Below are 17,035 nucleotides of genomic sequence, written 5' to 3' on the forward strand. Positions count from 1 at the left end.
AACGATGAATAATAATAATACAGAACTAGAGAATATAAAGTCACGGCATAAATATCATAACAAACACGGAAATTATAATAAATTGCCTGAAGGATTTAATCCTGTATATTCAAAGTTATTTTTATAGATTCATTCTTATTCTAGGGTCAATTTATTTGCCTAGTTTTTTTCTGACTTGAAAAACTTGGGCTACAACAACAAATGTAAGACGGATGGAAAAGAAAGAAGGATAGATAGGCCTACGTATAAATTACACCGTTTTAATAGGCTAAATTTGAAGTTCAGATAACCTGACTACTTTTTAAACATACTATAAAATCAGGTTTTTTTTATCGTGCTTTCAAATTAATATAAGTTTTTATTAAGTAATAATAACTCAAAAACATACAGATAACATGAATAAAACACGATAACAAAATAAAAGACATGATTTTGAATTTTTTTTAACGGGGTTATATGTTACCTCTTAATGAAATAAATTCTTCGTTTTAAAAAGCCTATTTAATAAAACTAGTAGTGTCGTTTCTAAACGTTTGTTTAGTCTGTTTATTGCTCCTGAACTCTCTGTAAATCGCTTTGGATAAAAGCGTCTGCTAAATGACTAAACGTTAATGTGATGTTGTCTAATGTGTACAAAACCTGGACATTGTTATCTGTAGGTCTTTAACTGTACCTGTAATATTTTTTGTCGTATTAATCGCTCGTTGCATTGCTTTTTAGAACAGAAACACTGACCATCCTGATTTATCTGAATAAACAGCGCCATCACTTGGCCAAATAAACACATTTCTTCAAAATTGCACACTCAAGCCACTGTGCGTGAAATAACCACAAATAAAACATTTTACAAACCGAAAATATAGTCTACCACAGATCCTACTCCAACACGATATTACCAAATCCACCAAAGTCAAATGGCACGAATTAAGCAAACATCACAAATCTGAGTTTTGACAAAGTCAATTATTCAACCTATGACCATATAAGATCAAAGATGCAATACAGAGGACAATCTCCACAGCACATCATCTCCTTTTACTTATGATCCAATGACTGAGACATCATCTATTGTGATAAATAGTCTCACTAAAGTGTTTAAGTGAGCCTGAAAGATCATTGTTTACGAGTTTAATATTCTCACCTGAATCATGAAGGCCAGTGAAATCAGTCCATAGATTATTTTCCCATATCCCACCACGGGACCATCAAATGCTCACTTTCGTCGCTTCTTTTCACACCCATTTTCTTTGTTGATTCAAAACCAAATACTTGTATAATTGCTCAGGATTTTAGTCCTATGGTGTAAATCCACCGAAAAAATGATAACATCTATGGCACATCTGGGGCAGCTATAGAGCTGCAGCTGAGTGGCTTCACCGTGTAAATCCCAGGGCATCTCAAATGCACTCAGCTCTCATAGAGATGAGGCGGAGAAACACACAGTGCAGGACACAGATTTAAGGTATTCCCTCAAGCTTGCATCATCTGACAACTGCACAAGAGTAAACAAAACGACTCTAATACCTGCTGGGCAATATTATTTCACTGGGTAATGACAGAACGTTTTTGACAGGCTGACAAATTTGAATTGCCCTTATGTATGAAATGTGCTATATAAATAAACTTGCCTTTGCCTTGCCTTGCCTAACATTCTTCATCAGTTAATGAAGTCATTCTGTATAATATGTGTTGTTTACAAACAAGAAAAACGTTCTTATGTTTTATTTATTGAGACAATTTGATGATATACACACCGAATACACGAACTACCTTAACAGTAAGCAGTGAGCACAGCTCTGAATATTGATTCTGAGGGAGATGCTGGAATATTCTGTCCCATCAGTAAGTTGACTCCTCTATAAAAGCCTCGAGCACAGCAGTATGTCTCTCTCTCTCTCTCTCTCTCTCTCTCTATCACTCTTTCTCTCGCTCTCTACTCTGTCTTTCATTGACAGGTGATTCACTATAAAATAAATATATGAACGGATGTGAAGACATGCGTTTAAAACTAACTTGTGTGCGATATATACAATAGGCTATCAATTGAATCAGTAAATAAATGTTGGTCAACTATAAAGTCTCATTCATGCATGAATATGCATGTATTATTTATGACCAAATACTGAACACGAGCTACCGGCAGATTCACCAACACATTTGAATTATTAAGTTGGTCGGCTTTAAAGTCCCAGTGAAATCAAAAATGACAAAAAGCCAAGGCCACTATTTTTCTCCTTATAAATTCAATTGTACTGCTGTTCCGAGTGATTTCTAATGATAAAAACAGTGGGCGTGGCTTTCGTCTTTCTCTGCGATTTGATTGGATGCATGAAAACAGTTGAAGGGGAGGAGATAACGGATGCTCCGCCCAAGCCGTCTAACATACGGCATATAAAGGGGTCATATGGCGCGGATACATTTACATTTAGTCATTTGGCAGACGCTTTTATCCAAAGCGACTTACAGTGCACTTATTACAGGGACAATCCCCCTGGAGCAGCATGGAGTAAAGTGTCTGGCTCAAGGACCACACTGGTGGTGGCTGCTGGGATCGAACCAGCAACCTCTGATTTACCAGTTCAGTGGTTTAACCCACTAGACCACCATCTCCGTGTGGATACGTGTTTTTATGTGACTTTGGTGTGTTATAAGATGCCCATGCATGTATTAAACATTTAAAATTGGAAAAAGTTTAGTGTTGGAACAAAAGCATTCTATCTTGGGAATGCTCACCCAGACCTGCCTGAAACACCTCGTGTAACCACACCCCCACAAATCTACGTCAGTTTATGGTATGATTTGACTAAGAACGCCCAAATGTATTCGCAAGTAAGGTGGGCTTACCTGTCAGTACAATTGTTTTGGAACCTTGGGCATGTTCAAGCTCAAACCAATGCGCAACGTTCTGCTACGGTTTCCGGCTTGAACGACATGTGTCCTGGAAACGGTTTGCAACGGTGTGCAAAGGGGTTTACTAAACGTTTTCTCTTGTTTGGTGGGTGTGTCAAGAATGTCAGACCAATCAGCAGCAACATGTATACAACCCACGAGGTATTAACGCGACAGCTCGCTCAATTGGTCCAAGTAAAGCCATTCAAATGTGTCTACTGCAGCTCGGTAATTGCAACTATTGAAGATATCAGAAGAGATGTATTTTGCAGTATTCAACACGTATTTATACCGATTTCCTCAGGCTTCGAAAATTCTTCAAAAAGAACACAAAAGAATGGCCATCTCAGCTGCCATAGTTCACCTCTTGCGTCGTCACAACAGGGTGTTGTTTCCCCCGTTTCCGTTTAAAAAACGTTTTACAACGTTTTGTCGGAGCTGAACGCACCCCTGATGTTACAAATATGGTAAGACGGGTTTCATTTCTGTCACACGCATGCAGTATTCCATTTCATGAAATCGTCCTTATAATTATTAATTTCACTGGGACATAAACAACAGATTCGTTTTTAGGTGACTGCTTTAGCCATCTTTCTGTTTGTTTGCTATAAGTGAGACCAGCAATTGTCAATTGTTGTTTGTTTGAAAGATATCTGGATTATATCATTTAAATGCTACCACTAAGCCTACTTAATTTGACATGAAAATAAAAACCACACTAATGCATGTTTGAATGGTGGTGGTGTGTGTCACACAGATGGTTGTGTATATCTGTCAGTGATGAATGTATGCTGATATGATGTGTGGTGGTGTGTTGAATGAGCGTGCCGTGCGCAAAGCGCGGTGGGCGGGGCCAGAGGAGTCGGCCATGAGCGGTGCCGTGCGCAAACCGCGTGTGGCGCAGCGCGGAGAGGAGGAACCCGAAAATAAACAGCAAGGAGTCACGTCGTCGAGGTGAGTTCCCATAAAGGACGAAAACACGACATTTAACACGGTGCATATGTTGTGGTGACATCGCCACTGTGTCGGACAGTGTCTCCGGTGTTTTAAGATGCAGAGGTGGGGTTTTGAGACGAATCGGTGGGGTTTAATTGGTTCAGAAGGTGCACGAGCGATGTTTTCTGTCGGCGCACTTTGGCCTACTGCGACAGGCTGCGAGCGGGAAAGTCGCGAGTAGTCGCGGCGTTTCGGTGACGCCGTATGAAATTTACGAACCCAGTTAAAGTCTGAGCGCATGCACGTAGCTGAAGGATAGATATAATGTCGTCGTGGGACTGGATGGTCTCCCAAATGTTGAGAGCGGGTCTGTGGGAACCAAGCGTGATGGACCTGGTGAGTTGAAAGGCCAAGACCTAACGTTATGAGACCTGAAGACTGCTGCTGATCTTCATCATGTTTTTATGTCACAAGATCATATTTTTTACTGTAACTGTTGTATACAGATCAGTGACCTGTGAGCGATGACCTCGTTACAGTATTGCGGATAGATTTAAAGACACATGCAGACTGTAGTAACTCTCTATGGGTTCATACATTGGAATAGGTTGTGTCACAAAACCTAATGAGCTGCCTACTTAGACAGCACTTTTTAGACATCGAATCGAGGATCAAAGTCAACGTGTGTTTTCTTAAATTATTTATTGTTTTATTGTTAAATGCGTTTTCTCTTTATGATTGGTCAGTTATGTTTAGGTAGGCAGCACGCTAGGGATTGGACGTAACCACGTGTAAATACGTTTTTATGAATAAACGTGCCAGGTGCTCAGACATGAGCTGTAAATATAGCTGAGAAACTGGTTTACGCACTGAAAGACTTGTTTGTCCACCAGCTGTTTAGTCAAATCCACGCATTTGACTTTTGTTGAGACTGTTTTATCATCTGGTTCAGCTGTTTTTGTTGAATGTCTTTACCAGCTATTCAGGTCGAATTACTGTATAGTTTGACTCACAGACCATATAGGCACCTTTTATTCTTCAAGCGCCTCTCTTTCGGTTTGTTTGTTCGCTGAATATATGAACTGTTTGTGGTATCAAAACAGGAATGACTTGAACTCTTAAGGCACTACTGTGTATCTTCGACAGTGTATTTCAACAAATGCCATGCCGGCTGTTTTTCATTGTCATTTTTTTCAGCCGTAGGGTACAGTCTGAGGCTATGAGCAGCAACGAGTGTTTTGGTTGCGGCCGTACAGGCCACTGGATCAAGAACTGTCCAAATGCTGGACGTGGACGTGGCAAGGGCCGTGGCAGAGGGAAAGGTGAGAGCCGCTCTGTTATATGCTGTGAACTGAACTGGTGATCGCCGAGTTGATAAATGACGAGTGTGTCCTGATGTACCTGTAGATCTTTTCTGCTATCGCTGTGGAGAACCAGGACACGTTGCAAGGGATTGTGAGAGGACTGAGGATGGTAAGGGCATGTATGATATATGAACTCACTGACGATTGCTAAATGTGTTGTGATTAAACATTCACAGAAATAACTAGTTATAAAAAAAATCACTTAATAAATATATTAGCGAATGTGCACTACACTAGCGGTAACTGTACTTTAACATGAATTAAAGCCATTTCACGTTATGTCTGGAATTTCCGCACTAAAAAATAAATACGACCTTAAGTTCTATCAATCGCATTTACACACTGCTTCTGATAATATCGTCTGTCATAAAAAAAAATGGACTCAATTTTCTGCGTTTTTCGCGTCCCTAGCAAGCATTTTCATAGGCGTTTTGACAATCCAGAGACATCGTACAAACAAGTGGCAAATACGAAAAAGCGCATTCAAAATTTTGGGCTGTATGTGCAAAGACCTTTAATCTGAGCTATATATGTTAACATTATTGGTAAAATGTTGTTGTTGTTTTTATTTGATTTCTTCTGCTAGCTGAACATTTGGCTCAAAAAGTTTGATTCTAGTAAAAGCATTGGAAACGTGCACGTACGATATAACCTGCAAATCAAACAAACGTAGAAATTCAGCTGACAGATATGCATGTCAATAACAAGTTTTTTTTATCTGCCGTTTTTCAGCATGCTATAACTGCGGCAGGAGTGGCCACATCTCCAGGGATTGCAAGGAACCTAAGAAGGAGAGGGAGCAAGTGTGCTACAACTGTGGCAAGGCCGGCCACATGGCCCGTGACTGTGACCACGCCAACGAGCAGAAGTGCTACTCCTGCGGCGGCTTCGGACACATTCAGAAAGGCTGTGAGAAAGTCAAGTGCTACAGGTACATTTAAAGGGTTAACCCACGGGAATATTGCCCCGTGTAAAAAATAACAAGGTTTCCTTTGACCCCGGCAGGTGCGGCGAGATTGGTCATGTTGCTGTGCAGTGCAGCAAGGCGAGCGAGGTCAACTGCTACAACTGCGGGAAATCTGGCCACGTGGCAAAAGAGTGCACCATCGAGGCCACCGCTTAGTCCCGTTTCCTTCTTCGCCCCTCCTTTTTCTGATTGATGGTTGTATTATTTTCTCTGAATCCTCTTCACTGGCCAACGGTTGGCAGATAGAGGCTATTCCCAGGCCAGTGAGCTCTTGACATGTTAAAGGAGGAAAGGGGTGGAAAAACTTTCCACTTTCTGCATTTAATACAAAAAAAATGTTTATGTTTAGTTTGGTAGAGGTGTTATGTATAATGCTTTGTTAAAGAACCCCCTTTCCATGCCACTGGTGAGCAGGGATGTGTGAGTTGAGTGGGAAGAACATTTGTCGGGTAGGCCTCTAGAGACTCGTGGAACGTAGCCTTGGAGAGATCGGGGAAAAAAAACGGTTGAAAAAAATAAGAACCAGACAAATCGCAGAGGCACTCGCTTCTGAATGATTTGCATTTTTGTTTTATCAACGAGACTGAGTTAGCCTATGTGCGATTGACCTGATACAGCAGCACAGGACACATTACAGTCAGGTCTATCCAGGCCGAACCAGCAGTACGCAGCTATGTGGAGAAACACCGTAACGTGTAATATAAAACGTTGTGTAATAACAGTTTCAGAAAAAAGATATCATTGGTGAAACGCTGGCTGTTGGATCGTAGCAGCCACGGTGTTGAATACCTAACTAATGATCCCAAGAGTTAGCGATGGAGTTTTGATCGTTCAATAAAATAACAATAAAAGGAAAAAAAGTTCATAAAACATATTTGGAGTTTGTAGAAAGGTGAATGTTTTCACAGAAATCAAAAGGTTATTTTTGTACAATATCACTTAGACTACTCTGGAAAAAATACTATCATTTGCGTGTACTCAGTTTTTAAGTCGGAAGGTGAATGCAACTGAAGTTCTAGGACATAGAAATGTAATTTTAAACTATCAATAAAACTGGAGGAGGAAGGGGTGTCACGTCTCACGTTTCTTTGCTGCTTTGCCACGTTTCTTACATTTACTTTTATGCATTTTTCAGACGCTTTTATCCAAAGCGAATTACATTGCATTATCCTATACATTTGTTTCAAAGTATGTGCAATCCCCTGGGATCAAACTCACTACTGTCCGTTGTTAACGCATTTCTCTTACAACTGAGCTACAGGAAAGCAAAGCATCCTGTGTAAACCAACGCAAGGTTTTTTTAGATCACAGTTTTCATATGCTACAATCTCAGCGTAAGATTTGTTAAGGTGTCTATGCATTTTCTAAGCAAATATAGGCTAAACGTTATGCCATTGACTTCCATAAGATTGAAGTGCATAATGAGATTCACTGCAATTTAATTCTAACACAAGAATTCTGGAGAATAATAAGTGATTTCTTGTCCTGCTCTCTCTGTAAAAGAGTGTCAAATTAGATCTCATGGGACTATTCTTTGCAAGCATGGATCAGTTTCAGTTCCACGCATTCCCTGTAACACCCCAATGTAAATATAGCCAACCTAAAAAAAGTATATGATCCATCATAATTATTTTGCAGCTTTCAAGCTCTGCCCTTTTTTAAGATGTTTACACACAAATGTATATAACTCTGAAATTGGACTCTTTTTTTATTCCATCATTAAAGCATATTAAATTTGTTTAGAGAGATACTTTACCCAAAAATGAAAATTCTTTCATCATTTGCTCATCTTAGAGAGAAATTTATTTGGAAGAGTGCTTGTAACCAGAGAGATCTCAACACCCATTAAGTCTAATTGTTTTGTTATGTTGAACACAAAGATATTTTGAAGAATGTAGGTCATAAACAGTTTTGGGGCACTTTATCTACCATCGTAATTTTTCCTACTATCAGAGTCAAAGGGGGACAAGATCTGTCTGGTGATAAGCATTTTTCAAAAAATCTTTGTGTTCATCAGAACAAAGACATTCAAACAGATTTGAAACAACTTGAAGGTGAGTAAATGATGACAGAATTTTCATTTTTGGGTGAAGCATCCCTTTAACTTAAAAAACAAAAATTGACACCTGATAGATGATGCCCTTTTTAGTTGACTACATTGGTTAATTGAAGAGTAATACACTCAATGCACCATTTGGCCTGCAAGAGTTAATTTCTTTAACAAAAATATGTGAAATTCAGTAATTTACTAGAGATGTTGGTGCTGCTTTCATGTGACTCACATAGAAACTTTATTTTTAGATTTCTTGAAGCCAAATGGGAGACCAAAGTTGTGTGGGGGTGTGGATCCTATCAGGTTACCATGGATCAATAAGGACAGACTTTCCAGAACTAAGCATAGCTTCAGTAACTGGAGCTCTTTTCAGTACTGCAGTGTATCTCTTATGAAGCGCTGAATGCTTAATAAACAGTATCAGAGGGATTTGATACTACACAACTGTGTGACTGTCAGTGAACGATTCACAGCATACTCAAACTATCACAGGAATCTAAGCATGTTTAAGACCGCTGTTATCTTTAGCGGTAAGATATCCGTGTCTTTGGAAGTACTTTTAAAGGTCAATAATAAACAAGACATTGTCAATGTCAGGAGAACTTGAAAAATGAAGGCAGTGCATTTGTATACAGTTGAAGTGGATGACTGGTCACTTCAGTCTTGACAGTGATGGTTCATGCAAGATGTCTAATTGTCTAAGAAGAATTGTGAATTTTGTGAAAATAAGATTTGGTAAAAAGAGCAATCGACAGCTGACGTTGCATGACATCTTCAAACAAGGATTTCTGCAATGAAAATTAGTAGTTCAACAACAGACCATCACAAAATCCATGAACTACAATGAGACCACATTACGTTATGTAGAGCAATGTGCCAGTTAAATATTTCAATAAGAGCTCTGAAAGCTGCTATTCAAATAGAAATGGACAAGTTTATATTTCAACTGCTTGAAGAAAATGCTTCTTTGCATCATCTGTCACCTGTCCTTCAACTTTTTAAAACAAAAATATGTGATCAAAAACAGATCTTTCCAAAGCAGAGCCTAGATCGGACATAGACGATAGATGTTAAAATTATAAAACACAGATGGACTGAAAAATATGATCAATAGAACCAATTTCGAAAATATTAAATTAAATCACTCATGCTATGGAAAGATCTTTTGTATTCTACACATTTGTGCGGCAACAAATCCTGTTCATAAAAAGCTGCATACACGCAGGTGCTTATTATAAATGTAAATGGAAAAATTGCACTCCAAGCCAAAATCTATGACGGTCAGGTTTACTGACAACAGATGCACTTGTGAGTTAAAGATCAGCACATTTCACAGCAACTTTTAAATGGGTTGTTTCCAATGTTCAGTCTTTATAGTGTGATAAAGATGCTGTCTAAGACTTTTTATAATTTGATGCGCTTATCAAACACTTTTAAACAGATACAAGAAATGCACTGTTAAAACACCTTTTTGCAGCACAAATATTAGTTGATACTTGGACATTGATATTTTAGATATACTTAGCTCAATTGAAGTTGTAGCTCTTCATAAGAAGTACAGAGGCTACAGATCCTGTGATGAGCCTGGTTGCTATTGCAATCATTTTATTTTGGTTAAAACATTTAGGTTTCATTGATATCTTCTATGTAAGTATGTTTGTAAGAGAGGTATGTTAAGAATGTCACAGGACCATCTAACATGCATGCATGCATGCATACATTGATAAGTTTTGATCATGTCACACATGTGTTAGTGGGTAAAATGAAAATTAGGTCGTGGTGTCATTCAGGTCTTATGTAATCATGCTTTTTACTCATCTGTGTCAGGTAACAAAATATTATTTATTTATTATACAAAAATAAACAGATAGGGTCTGATCAAAGCTGTTTTTTACTTTGGAGGGATAACACAGGGACCTTCAGAAATTCTTCTGGTAATATCTGGTACATATTATCTTAAGAAAAATACAAGGTAACTCATATTAACCTATATCAGTAATGTGGCTTCTTTTCTTGCAGAGTGTTTATCTGTTTATAGAAAAACTTTCTTTCATTGAAAAACAAACAATTCATAGTATGTATGTATTGCATTTAAGAGGATGTTTACTAACAATAAGCTTCTAAATAGTCTCTCTGAAGGCTAATTCAGACACACTTTCAATTTTAGGAAAATACTTTATCAGTTTTTAACTAAAAATCGCTTTGACAAGCGCAAACAGCTTTAGTTTAAGTTTATAAGTTGGGAGAGACCTCTGTTATTCACAGTGTGTAGTTTCATCTCTCACCATAGATGGCACAAGGACACAATTTAGGTTTTCTTGACACACTTATTCGAGAAATAGTTCAAATGGCTTAAAATACTAGTTAACATCATAAGTATAACTAAATAGGTTCAACTGGATATGTTTCAAGATATCAAATCTTTGTTTGGTTTGTCAACGCTTTTGTTTTCCATTTTGTTTGTTCAAACGTGATGCGCCGGAAGTTGCAGCAGTCTACGTCATATTTACGCGACGACCGCTCTTACCGTTGTGCTCACGCAGGATTCAACTGTTGAACTACAGAAATGGTAAAATGATTATTCTTACAGTTTATGTTATTGTAGTTGTACTTATATAAAGGTGAAGAGTAAATGAAAACGTCAGAAAAAGAATTAGTCACAACTTACTTAAATAACTTCAACATCAGAGAGCTGTCTGTAAAAATATAAAAAACATGATTTCTATAGTTAAACCACAAATTAACCAAGATTGTTCTACATTGATCATAATTTAACCATGGTATTTGTTGTATAACTGATTAAAACAAAAAAGGGTTGCACATTCACTAAGAAAAAAACGAGGCGTTATTGAGATCAGAAATGCATATGGTTTTGTGTTAGTATGTTATTTATTATTATTAGTTATTATGTTTTATTTATTATGTTGGTTCAGGCAGATATCTGTGATTCTGATTCAGACTCTTAATAACAATGTATATTAACATTGAGATGTAAATGACAGATGCGTTTTCATGTGATCACAAATTAACACTAAATATTTGCATTTTAATGAAATGTTGGTGTTGTTTTTAAGGCTCGAAATGCAGAAAAGGCCATGTAAGTTTCTAAATTCCTTGTTAAATTTTTTTACACGTCTAAAAATGCTTACATTTTTTCATATTCAATTTATTATCAATTGATTTGTTTTTACAGGACGGCCTTGGCCAGGTTTCGGCAAGCCCAGCTTGAAGAAGGAAAGTTTAGGGTGAGGACAATTCCGTGCAAAAAAATCAACTTTGTCCTGTGAAGTGGCATGCTAAACCTGATAAAACTGTGAAAAACTTTTTTGGGATACTTCACCCAAAAATGAGAACTCTGTTATCATTTACTCATCTTCGAGTTGTTCCAAATCTGTATAAATGTTTTTGTTCTGAAGAACAAAATATCATAGTAGGAAAAAATACAATGGTAGTCAAAATGTCTTCTTTTGTGTTCAACAGAACAAAAAAAATGTAAAGTAATTTTTACTGCTATGGAAATCAATGGATGGCAAAATCTGTTTAGTTCTATGAATTCTTCCAAATATTTTTCTCTGTGTTCATCAGAAAAAAGAAATGTATCCCTTTAACAGTATTTGAAAATATATAGGTTATGCTTATGAATAATAGTTTTCATGTTGATTAAAAACCATTTATGGAATCATTATACTTGAACTTTATCAGGCCTAAATAATTAATGTTAACGGTACTATCATAATATCTGTTTATATGTGTATCAGTCAAATTCATCTTTATTTTTGTGTATTTTCTGTTTTCTCCTTTTTTGGCCAACAAATCACATTTAAAATTTGAATGTAGGCATTAGAGAGAGAGAGCGGTTATATCTATTGTTGCTCATAAAATGAAAGCTGAATTATTTACAATATTAGTAGAATCACCACAATATCAACAATAATCATGGTTTTTCATATCACGGTTAATGCCAGTACCCCCTTACATCAACTGCTTGCATATTCATTGTTTTGCTTTGGTCCAATTGATATTTCTGCAGGAAAGAAGACCATTTCTTGCTTCAGAGTGCAATGAGTTACCCAAAGCAGAGAAGTGGAGACGACAGGTCCGGAAATTAAACAAAATCTTTTGTTCTGACAGATGCACTTTTAGTTTGGTGTTTAGTACCATTGTTGTATGAGACAATACGTTTAAATGAACACTCAGAAGTGACTGTTATTTCACTGCAATCTTTTTTAGATCATCAGTGAGATTTCAAAGAAGGTTGCCCAGATTCAAAATGGTGAGAAATTGTATGGGATATAACTCCCAAATTTGAATTGAAACTTTAAATGTACAGACTTCAGATAGTGTTCCTTTCCTAACCCAACATTTACATTTTTCAGCCGGTTTGGGTGAATTTAAGATCCGTGATATGAATGATGAAATCAACAAGCTTCTTCGAGAGAAAGGTCACTGGGAGGTCAGAATTAAAGAGCTGGGAGGACCTGACTATAGAGTAAGTTCTTATTCCATTGATATATCAGCTAATGTTTTTGTGCTTTTCATCTTCAGTGTAAATTAAAATCATTGTTGTATACTATAGTTTCAATGTTTCCATATGGTGTTCTGTTATGTGCAGCAACTTCGCTTTATTACAGTGCTGTTTGAAACTTACCTGCATGGACTGTGTGATTTTGTTTTTTAACCTTTTAGAGATTCGGACCCAGGATGTTGGACCACGAGGGTAAAGAGGTCCCAGGAAACAGAGGATATAAGTATTTTGGTGCAGCAAAAGATCTACCAGGAGTCAGAGAGCTGTTTGAAACGGAGCGTAAGTTCACTAAATGATATCAATTGAAGAACTGAATGAGTATAATCTATTAATAACAACCGTTTTATTCAGAACTGTGATTATATGAGTTGTGTTGGTATGCTAAGAGATCTGTAATGCAGAGAAGTTAGTGCTATGCTAGGGTGACCACCCATCCAAATTTGTGTTGTACCGACCACATTTTCACCCTTTGTCCCACACGTCGCATATTGAAAAAATATCCCACTTTTTCATGCGTTTTTCACCAGTGTTGGTTTTTAGTTGTCAGATAAAGAAATACGTTATTTTACCCGAAACGCACACAAGATGCTTGTTTGGCGCATTGGTTATTCAAATATTTGCACACCTGTGTCCAACGAGCTCATACAAATGCAACTATTTTAAGTCTAGCTTTTATCCAGTGGATGAGAAGACAGCAGTGAGTTCGATCATCAAGAGTCTGCTACGTCTGTGAATCAAACTGAAGATTGTGTTTTGATCCCTCACTAAAACATTGTATACTGTGTGGCTTTGAAACTGTTTATTAAAGGCTGTGGTAAGCGTTTTAAAATAAAAATGATTTGCAAATATAGAATGCATTATTTAAATTTTAAAAGAGAAACTATTCATTATTCGTATCTTCTTAATTCCTTCACTTTTCTCTTTTTGAGAAGATCTTTTAAGTTTACAACCTTAGTATGATCATTCCATGTCTGCGATGCTCAAAATGTAAAGAGACAATTAACCTTAAATTGAAACCGCAATTAATCTTGTTGTTTGTTATATAACATTTAATCTATTCCTTTATTATGTTGTAGTTGGAATAGACAAAATAATGAATTCTTTTTTTACGAGCTTAAAAGTAGGGTAGGGAAACAAATTTTTTGGGATGCACTATAAATTATCGGCCATATCGGGATCGGGGGATAAATGGTCATTATGAATAATACAATTTAGTCTGATATATTATAGCCAATAAATTATGAATAATTTCCTCTGCCTTTATCACTTCAGTTGCACGCTGCTCATGATCATTCCCTTACTGTTATTAGCAAAACATTGTTGGACCACTATGTAGATATTTACGAATGTGTAAATTATAGTGACAAAAACATATTGTTTGAAGCCAGTTGCTGTCTGAATGGCTTGTCTTGAGACCTGTTAGACTTGTGGCTATTGAGAATACCTTTCAGGGTTGCTCTGGGAGAACATCTATGATTTGTCTATGAAATTAACATTTAACCAGAAAAGTTTAAAAGTTAAATAATCTTGAATTAGTGTAAAGTAGGCTTGGTACATGATTTTCAGGAGAAAATGTTATATTTAGGCACTATATATATCGCTTATCAGCTTCCAATGTTTAAGAATGATTGGTTATCGCTATCGGCCAAAATGTCCATATCGGTGCATCCCTAATAGAAATGCTTTCATTCTGTCATTATATTAGTTTTACGCTACCTTTTAGTGGTGTCCCACATTGTCCCACAAGAAAGTATTACTTTATTATTTGAATTGTTGGGTGGTGGTCACCCTATGCTATGCTATGCTATGTTGACATTTTTTGCTGCCCAGTTTCTGCTTGTAATCCAAAAAAAATCGTTTTTTTTCCTTTGCAGCCATCCAGCTGCCCAGAAAAACACGAGGCGATCTGATGAAGGACGTTGATGCTGAGTATTATGGTTATAGAGACGAGGATGATGGCATTTTAGTACCTTTAGAACAGGAATATGAGAAACAAGGTGATGCAAGAGCACTAGACAAATTAGGGGGTATTTGAAGGAATTGCACAAAAATAAAAAATTCCCATCAGCCCATGAAAGAGAATGTACAAAAAATGATGTAGGATGGTTGTTATTTACAAAAATCATGTTGGAATAAGGGGTTTTGGGGCTTTAAAACGAAGACTTAAAATAGCCTGTACAACTCAATATAGCCATATGACAATTCTCCTTGTAGCTCTCAAATCTGATTTACTTTCCTTTCAGATTTAACTATGGTTCTGCATTACTGTTTAAGAACGACATTTTATTGTGCATTTAAAATGTCAGAGATGCAGAATTGATCCCTATGCAAAGATTTTATTTCTTTACATGACAGCTTTATGTAAAGAACTTTGAACCCAAGTAAAGCAGACTTCCTAATTGAACAGCATCATAAACCATTATTTTGTCAAATTTAGGACATAATTGATGCTTGTCACCATTGGTTTGGCTTTTGCCTTTGGATGAAACTGGCAACCATGTGACTTCCTTTAATTGACACACTCTTGACCAACCGTCCTCACATTATTTGGATGAAGCTCTGCATTGTTTGTTTTTACTCTGGTACAGTCGTGGCATTGTGTGATTTTGTGTTTTACCGGCATGGTTCTCATTTGTGTCTGTTTAACTGAATGCGTGATGTGCTGCTGGAGTTTCGATGCGACTTATATGAAGCGTCAGGGTGCACCTGACTGTCCAGTGACTGCGACACATGACTGCTGCATTCCACTTTTAATTCATTGACTTGGTCCTGTGTAACTCATGTGATCGCTGAATCCTTAGGTTGCGCTTTATTTACAGTATCTGCACTTACCTAGTATGTATGTACAGTGTACTTACCCAACAAAATAAAGGTAACTACATGGACTAAATATGGGTTTGCGATGGTAGGTCAAAAGGCCATTAACACGAAATAAATCACAACTGGCTAAAAAAGGACCATGCTAGTTAGCACAGTTTTCTTTGTGGGATTTATTTAACAATAACGAAGCACATGATTACGTACATGTTAAAATGTTATAGTGTAATATACAATATGTAATGCTTATATCTTTTTGATCCTGTAGTTATAGCAGAGGCTGTTGAGAAATGGAAAGCAGATAAAGAGGCTCGATTGGCTGGTGGAGTCGTGAAAGACACTGAAGAAGAGGAGGAATATATTTACGCTGTCAAAGACGATGAGGTAAACATCCACTCTGCTCTGTCACAGGCTATTTTGAACGATTACGTTTTTGACCTATTTTTATTTCATTTTCCTCAACGTTTTCTATTCAGCAGTCGGACGATGAAAGCCGAGAGCAGATGGAGGGAGAAAACGGTGCACAAACATTTATTGCACATGTTCCCGTTCCATCACAAAAAGAGGTGGGTTGAGTCATCTGAAAGTGTTTTTATTAGTGTTTGTACACAGAATACACTGCAATGAAGTGAAATAGACCTGAACATCCTGTGATTTACTTTTGTCGCTTTTTTCTGTGGTTGTCACAGATTGAAGACGCTTTGGTGAGACGGAAGAAAATGGAGCTCCTGCAGAAATACGCCAGTGAGAGTTTGATGGCACAAAGTGAAGAGGCCAAAACGTTACTTGGTTTATAGTGTGCTGAACAGCTTGGGTTCCCAAATCATTGTGTGTACAATCTTGAGGGTTGTATTGATATCATATGAAGCCAGAATGATGTCATTTCGGAGCAGAAGATATAACATGATCTGATCAAATGTGGCTGTATTTGAAGTTTGAGTATTGGATGTGTTAAAGATGCTGTTTGGGTTATAGATTGGAGTTCAGATACAAAACAGGTGAAAATATCTGCAGTGCTTTGTTTGATAAGGTCACGTTGATGCATATTACTTGTACAGTTAACATGAGATCAGCTGAATTTAAAGTCAATCTTCACAGAATAATAAAGTAATCTAGTTGTTGTTACGGGCCAAAAGATGTTGCCGATTTTGGGTGTAATAACACCTTTACTGTATGCTGTAAATATTGTGTACGCTATGTTGACCTCGCCTTTTTTGACAAGTAAACTCATTTTTACAATACATGCCTTTATCTTTTTTAAGAAATACTTGATGATACATATTTGCACAATCTCACAAAGAGGTGCAGTTCCCTTGTTTGTTGGTAGAAATAAAAGATGACGCAGCAATCCTGATGAAGTAGATTCTCTAGCGGCAGGTATATGTGCCAGTGATGTCACTAGTCCCGTACTTCCACATCTGCTGCAGTGGCCAAGTTTCCTTTAATTGTCTCGATTCCAACACCTTCCCCCACAAAATACACCA

At 37.2% G+C, this 17,035-nt stretch overlaps 2 protein-coding genes across 2 annotated transcripts; both read left to right on the forward strand.

The window, feature by feature from the left end:
• The first annotated feature begins 3,695 nt into the window (after positions 1 to 3,695).
• Positions 3,696 to 7,225, forward strand: cnbpb (CCHC-type zinc finger, nucleic acid binding protein b). Its single transcript, XM_056735645.1, has 5 exons — positions 3,696 to 3,843; positions 5,023 to 5,147; positions 5,233 to 5,298; positions 5,922 to 6,120; positions 6,195 to 7,225. Exons 1-5 carry the CDS (start codon positions 3,758 to 3,760, stop codon positions 6,310 to 6,312), a joined length of 594 nt encoding a protein of 197 aa, XP_056591623.1. The 5' UTR covers positions 3,696 to 3,757; the 3' UTR covers positions 6,313 to 7,225.
• A 3,450-nt stretch (positions 7,226 to 10,675) lies between these two features.
• On the forward strand, positions 10,676 to 16,792 carry isy1 (ISY1 splicing factor homolog). Its single transcript, XM_056735216.1, has 11 exons — positions 10,676 to 10,778; positions 11,284 to 11,306; positions 11,403 to 11,454; positions 12,240 to 12,305; positions 12,440 to 12,482; positions 12,586 to 12,698; positions 12,896 to 13,013; positions 14,609 to 14,731; positions 15,820 to 15,935; positions 16,028 to 16,117; positions 16,241 to 16,792. The coding sequence occupies exons 1-11, from the start codon at positions 10,776 to 10,778 to the stop codon at positions 16,346 to 16,348; spliced, it is 855 nt and encodes a 284-aa protein (XP_056591194.1). The 5' UTR covers positions 10,676 to 10,775; the 3' UTR covers positions 16,349 to 16,792.
• Positions 16,793 to 17,035: the final 243 nt, after the last annotated feature.

Source organism: Triplophysa dalaica, chromosome 21 (assembly GCF_015846415.1).
Source record: "Triplophysa dalaica isolate WHDGS20190420 chromosome 21, ASM1584641v1, whole genome shotgun sequence".
Lineage (NCBI taxonomy): Eukaryota > Metazoa > Chordata > Actinopteri > Cypriniformes > Nemacheilidae > Triplophysa > Triplophysa dalaica.